The sequence below is a fragment of the Geospiza fortis genome, unplaced genomic scaffold (genome assembly GCF_000277835.1).
Source record: "Geospiza fortis unplaced genomic scaffold, GeoFor_1.0 scaffold237, whole genome shotgun sequence".
In the NCBI taxonomy this organism is placed as follows: Eukaryota; Metazoa; Chordata; class Aves; order Passeriformes; family Thraupidae; genus Geospiza; species Geospiza fortis.
In genome coordinates this window covers 4,646,093-4,652,092 of record NW_005054319.1, presented here as the reverse complement: position 1 = coordinate 4,652,092, position 6,000 = coordinate 4,646,093, and the positions used below count along the sequence as shown (strand labels likewise).

At 45.0% G+C, this 6,000-nt stretch overlaps 1 protein-coding gene across 1 annotated transcript in view; it reads left to right on the top strand.

The window, feature by feature from the left end:
• The window catches only part of REXO5 (RNA exonuclease 5), a 14,531-nt gene extending 8,717 nt beyond the window's left edge, over window positions 1–5,814 (top strand). Inside the window, exons 11-19 of the mRNA XM_031056570.1 lie at window positions 297–433; window positions 748–856; window positions 1,196–1,306; window positions 1,432–1,569; window positions 2,063–2,155; window positions 2,633–2,852; window positions 3,370–3,563; window positions 4,057–4,166; window positions 5,588–5,814. Coding sequence (XP_030912430.1) covers window positions 297–433; window positions 748–856; window positions 1,196–1,306; window positions 1,432–1,569; window positions 2,063–2,155; window positions 2,633–2,852; window positions 3,370–3,563; window positions 4,057–4,166; window positions 5,588–5,657 — 1,182 coding nt within the window. The 3' untranslated portion in view covers window positions 5,658–5,814. The remainder of the gene's footprint in view (window positions 1–296; window positions 434–747; window positions 857–1,195; window positions 1,307–1,431; window positions 1,570–2,062; window positions 2,156–2,632; window positions 2,853–3,369; window positions 3,564–4,056; window positions 4,167–5,587) is intronic.
• The last annotated feature ends 186 nt before the right edge of the window (window positions 5,815–6,000 follow it).

Sequence of the window (6,000 nt, the reverse complement as noted above, 5' to 3'; positions counted from 1 at the left end):
ATTTTCTAGATCAAAGAGAGAGACCTTGTGTGTTGTGGTAGTGATTCAGCTGGTTTTATGAGTCCCTTGTGCTGTTGATTTCTGAGAGAACTTTTTTGGAGATGACTGCCTGTTGATGCTGTGAGTGCTGCATGCTCCAAAATGACAACAGAAAATAATAAGGCAAGAAATTAATGTCCATGTTTCTTCACTGCTGGAGTGTGCCTGCATGACTCACAGGGAAAGCACAGGCTTTTTGTCAGCTACAATTAGCTGATGAGATGAAAGCCAGCTAATAATCTTCTTCCTTCCTCAAGGTAGCAGAACTAAACTTGGAGATGCTTCTGACAGCTGAAAAACTGGCTGAGGTCTCACAGAACAAAGCTGTGCTACAGCCACAAGGATGTGGGTTCCAGGAACAGCTGAATGAGCCTCCACCATTATCCAAACCATGGTAATAAGATTCTCAAATATGTATCCTTTTCCTTCAGTTGAATCCTCAGTAAAATCCAACAAGTGCCTTGCATTTTTCAGAAGCAATCAGGATCTTCAGACAGACATGAATAACTGCAGCATAGTGCTGAAAAACTTTAGGCAGTTTCATCTCAAATTTCACTGAATATTTTCTAAGCTTCTTTTGATGTTATGGACAAGAATATTTTTTCAAATTTCTTAACTGCATTGTAATTCTCTGACAAGCATTTCTTGAAAGTTTTTATTCCCCATACTGAAAACTATTGTGATTCACAGTGTACTTCTCTCTGCTAGTTTTTTAGATTGTCTGCAGGTGACTGGCCAAAAACCTCTCCTTTTGGGCAGACAGGGATCAGACTCTTCTGGCCTGTGTCAGAGTAACCTGAGCACTTCAAACAAACAGGTGAATGGACTTAGAGTGGGTTGGTCTAAGCATCAAAATAGTTCAAAGTTGTTCTTGTTCTGGGAGTGGGCAGATGAGTCCTATTTTAAAAGCTGACTGACAGTGCTGTTAGCAATAGTGTTAATGCCAGGTTAGCTAAATCCATTTCAGCATTTCGGAAATGAGCTTTGATCCTCTGCATCCTCTCATGACTCACCAGAGAAGAATTTCTACCTGAGGACTTTCTTGGACAATAATGAAAATTTAAGTTGGGAGTTAAATTCAATAGCCTTGTTTTTGATCCTCTGCAGTACAATTGTCTTGTACCTCTTTGAACCTTGTTTGCTCTTGTCCCTCCAGATCCTTCAGAGAGCCTTGGAAGATGTTCCCCTGTCCAAATTCAGTATCATTCAGTTCAGTTTGGGTCCAGAGTACCTTGCATCTCACCTTCATGCTGGACTTCATGAAAAGGTATTATTTCTTGTTTGAGAATAGTCTTCATGCTGAGCTTGTAGAGAGATGTGATTTATCAGGAGGCACTGAGTAGTTAGTTCCTTTGCTTTGTGAAGTGCCTTCTCTAATCTGTGTTCCAACAGGTGAGAAGCAAGCTGACTGACATGCTGACAATTTACGCAGGTCCTTTTGAAGAAAACTTCTGCATGAAGTCTGTGAAGAAAGAATTTGGGAGGTGTGGACCAATCCAGTCCCTTACAGTGGTAACTGAAACATTCCAGGTGAGGAGCACTCAAAGGTTGCAGACAGGCCTGGAAGGTATGAGTAAAATCTTGGAAAGATACAATTTAGAACCAGAGAAATACCAGTTATTCTGTTTGGAGGGGGTTTTGTGGTAGTTTAGTCATCAACTACAAACACTCAGGGCACCTTAAAAGCTGCTCCACACAATGACAAGAACAGTGCAGCTCGTGCTGCTCAGAGGACTTTGAGTGCTGGGGAAGCTGAGGTGATTTTTGTCCTCATAAAAAGAACTGATATGTTAAGGCTTTTAATAGCCAAAGGAGAAAAAAAGGGTAATATTAATTGAAGAGTTAATTGAAGGGGGGTTTAAACAGCTAGAGTATGTGGAGTATTACATATTTTACCCTCAAACTTTTTAATATTATTCTAGTTTTAAAAGAAAGCAAAACTTTATTGAGACCTGACTTTTTAAAAGGGAGGGATAATGTGTCTCACTGCTAAACCTGAAGTATTTTACTCTGCTATTTCAAGCCCTATGTCTGTATCCAATATGAAGTGCTGGAAGCTGCCCAGCTTGCTGTGGAGTGCCTGAATGGAGCTGAGGTGGCAGGATCCTGCATTAAGGTAAAGGCAAACAGCAAAAGTTATGTTCAGCCCAGGCACAGTCTCCAGTGCATCTGAAACATCACAGCAGTGTGTCTGAGCAAATGCTTGTGCTGTTACAATCTCCCTGTCCCTGCACAGTTCAGGGCCACTGGCAGAAAGGAAGTGGCTGGATCCCTCTTGTTTTTCTTTTCTGCCTGTCAGCAGAAGGGAGTGAGAAAGAGTTCTGACCTCCAGCTGCAGCTTGAAAAGGCAGATCCAAGTAACAGGGCTATACAGAGTATGGCATTTTAGTTTTATAGTTTTTCTGCATTACAAATATGATCTCCCTTTATCATGACTAAGTAATTTGGCCTTCATTAGTCATATTTATTTCAAGTGATGAAAAAGAACCTGTCTACTTTTGGTAATGGGAGAAAAATACTTTAAAATAGAAGTTCAGAACACAGAGCAGTGTGGGCTGACATGCTTTTTATTCCTGCTGCATCCACCATCCAGGTCCAGAGACCAGTCACTGCAGCAATGCTGGACTGCAATGTTCTGATTAAGGAATTAGAACTGGATGTAGAAAATCAAGGTGTGATTTATGTGGCTGGTCTAAAGAAGTCATTAACAGAGACAGACTTGCAAGAAGAATTCAGCCAGTTGAAAGACCTGGAAACACTGTTCCTGCCAAAGGATCTTCAGAGTGGGAAGCACAGGAACTGCTGCTTCCTCAGTAAGTAGCTTCACACACAGCCTGCATATTTCCTTCAAATAATATTCAGCAGCCCTTGGGACTTTGCACAGACACAGCAAGAGCTACTGAAACCCAGGTAGGCTTCAAGGGATGGTATTTAAAATACTCCAGTGAAAGCACATATTCTTTGGAGGAGCACTTTACAGCTAAATATTTAAGAGGAAAAAACACCTGTTTAAAAAACCCCCAAACATTTACTTAGAAAAATTCCAGGGTAACTAATGGGGCTCCAGTACTTCCATGTGAGGGGTGGCTGCTGTGCAGTTTCACACAGCCCAGGAATCACCTCTGCAAGGTGAGAACAGCTCAGTGAGTGCTGCTGCAGCCAGCTGGCAGTTCTAGTCTGATGTTTATCTGTCGCACAATGAGGATCTGCTTGCTGCAGTGATTTGTTTCTCATCTCCCTCCTGCTCCACACCATTAGCCCTGCCTTGCAGGTGCCAAGGAGGGCAGCAACAGCATTGCCAAAGCATGTTCCCTTCTCTTTGCATTTCAGAATTCCAGAAAACCCAGAGTGCTGTGGATGCCCTTGAAGCCATAAATGGATGGACCATGAAGGGTAGTGAGCTAAGAAGTAGGAATGCCCTTGCTCCAGGTCACCTCTGGAAATGGATTTGGCAAACGAATCACAGCAATGGGAAGCAAGGAAAACACATCTTCTATGAGAAAATGGAGCAGCTGTGTGACTCTGTGAGTGTGAGGCTCTGCTGATGTTTGTTGCAGTTAGAGATGGGGGGACTGCCCTGGGAACCTGGAGAGGTAACTTTGAGCTGGCTGAGGTGCAGAGCTCCTTGTGACAGAAGGGTTTCCTTGTGCTGGGGCAAAGGAGCTGCCAAGGATCAGTTCCCACAGAGCAGCTTGAGAGATAACACCACACAAGATAACATGATGTTTGCAGGGCACTGCATAACAGTGAAACCAGCATAGCTGCACGGGGCAGGGGGTGGTGCTGCCCAGGAACTGAAACCTGGCACTGGAGAGCTCACAGGGCACAGGCAGCACAGGGAGAGGTGAGTGCCTGTGTGGCTGCACAGGAAAGAAGAGCTCTAGCTGACAGCTCTGGAGTTGCAGCTCCCATTTGAGCAGGGCTTGTGGTTCTCCCTGCACCTGTGCCAGCCCCACACACTTGGAAGGATAATTGCTGATGAATCGGGGACTTTAATGCTTCTATTCTCTTATGCAGGAGCAGGATCTAAGGAAAAAGGTGAAGAAGTTAGACCAGCATATCAAAAAGCTTTATAGGAGCCTGCAGAATAACACCCTGTGCGTTGTTCTCTTTCCTGGAGTGAACAGGTAACTTGCTACCTGTTTTGCAAAGAACCAAGGAAAATACAGAGCTGAATATTTTTATCTTAATCTATTAAAAATTAAAGCCCTGCACAAGGAAGAGAAAGCCCAAGAGAAAGGCTGAAGAAGCTATTGTACTTATTCTGACTTCCATGTTGGGCCAATAAAACCTCAGCCCTAAGTTCTGCCCACAAAGCAGGCCTGAGTCACAGCTGATGGATCTGAGGGTCCACAGGTTGATTAATGGTACAAATCTTATCAGCTCCCCCACCTCCCCCAGAGGATGTCTCATCCCCATTGACAGTGAGAGAAGTTTTGTGTGGCCATGAGAGAATCAAGCAGAGTTTCCACAGCAGACAGGAGTTTTTGGGGTGTTTGGTTTCTAAAAGCACCAAATTGCTGCAGCCAAGGCCTCACCTACCAGTTGTTGTGTTGTGGTACCCCACACTGTGCTTCAGCCGCAGCTGATCAAGGAGGTGCTTCATTCCCTTGTTCTCATGTGATGGACAAAAAATGAGAAACCCCAAATTTGTTCAGAGTCCTCCAGCTTTTATAGGAAGGAGCAAGCTGTGAATTTGAGTTGGGCTGCAGCACTGCAGGTATCAGGGATGCTTCCCTGGAGTGGGCTGCCTGCATTTCAGCCCCTGGGCCTGAACTGCCACAGTCTCACTGTTTAATCATTCACCAGAAAAGTTCAATCTTTCCTAAGCAAAGCCCTGGTTACTGAGGACATGGTCACTTCGGCAGCCTTCGGTGCTCTCACTGTCAATGGTCAGCCTAATAAAGGTCACATCTACCTTTCTGCTGTCTTCTTTGGGCTAAAACTGCATCTGTTTGTGTATTTCTGAGCAATCATTTGCCTCTCTACACCCTGTATCACCTCAGGTGCCCTGCACTCTCACCTGTCACCCCACAGGCAGGTTTGAGGCAGGGATGGCTGTGAGCTGCAGTCCCACACCCTGTGTCCTTTGCAGCAGAGTCACTGGGCTCAGCACGTCCCAGTTTACTTTTCAAGGGCCATTTCCAACTATTCTTGCTTAGCACAATCTTCCATCACCAAGGGGTAGGGAATCCCACCAGCAGAACAGGTGGATTCAGGAATCTGCATCCACAGGGAGGCTGTGGGAGCCCACAGGGCTTGGCTCACACTCTCAGGCTGCTGAGTGGGTTGGATGGGAGCTCCAGCTCAGGCTGGGAAGAGATTTCTTGCCAAGTATGAGGTTCCTATATTCCTGTTTGCCTGAGGACCAACAGTTCAGAGAAGGCTTCTTGATTAAAAAGGATGCCAAATAATTGAAAAATTAATTCTTTTTCCACCCCACAGTGTGCTGGCCGGGGTGGTTGCAGCCCTCACTGCCAGCCCAGCAGAGTTATGTGCATGAAGGCTGAACTGAGCAGAACTAACACAACTCTTGTTTGTGTTGCAGCACACATGGATCACAACCCGGCCTTGGTCTGATGGGAATAAAAGATGATGAAGGGAGGAGTGCTTGTTAAATTGCCAAGTTTTTAAGCAAAGTCTTTTGTTAACATATTTTTAATTACTTTAAATATTGATGTCTTTGTAAAGATCTCTTAAGAACAATAGGCTTTCACTCTGTATCTTCTAAAATGTCTAAAAATAAAAGCCATTCAAAGTGTCTTAAAGCACAAACCCTTTTTCATTAACCCTTCTTGCTGTGGGAAGGTCAGTGCTGTGGGCCAGCTGGAGCAGTGCTCCACAGGGGCTGGGCAGGGATGTCATTCCCTGCTGGACACCAGGGTGCCAGCTGGGCATCTCCCCTGGAACATCCCAGGCCATAAACCAGGCAGGGCAGTGCAGAGCCTGCAGCAGCTGCTC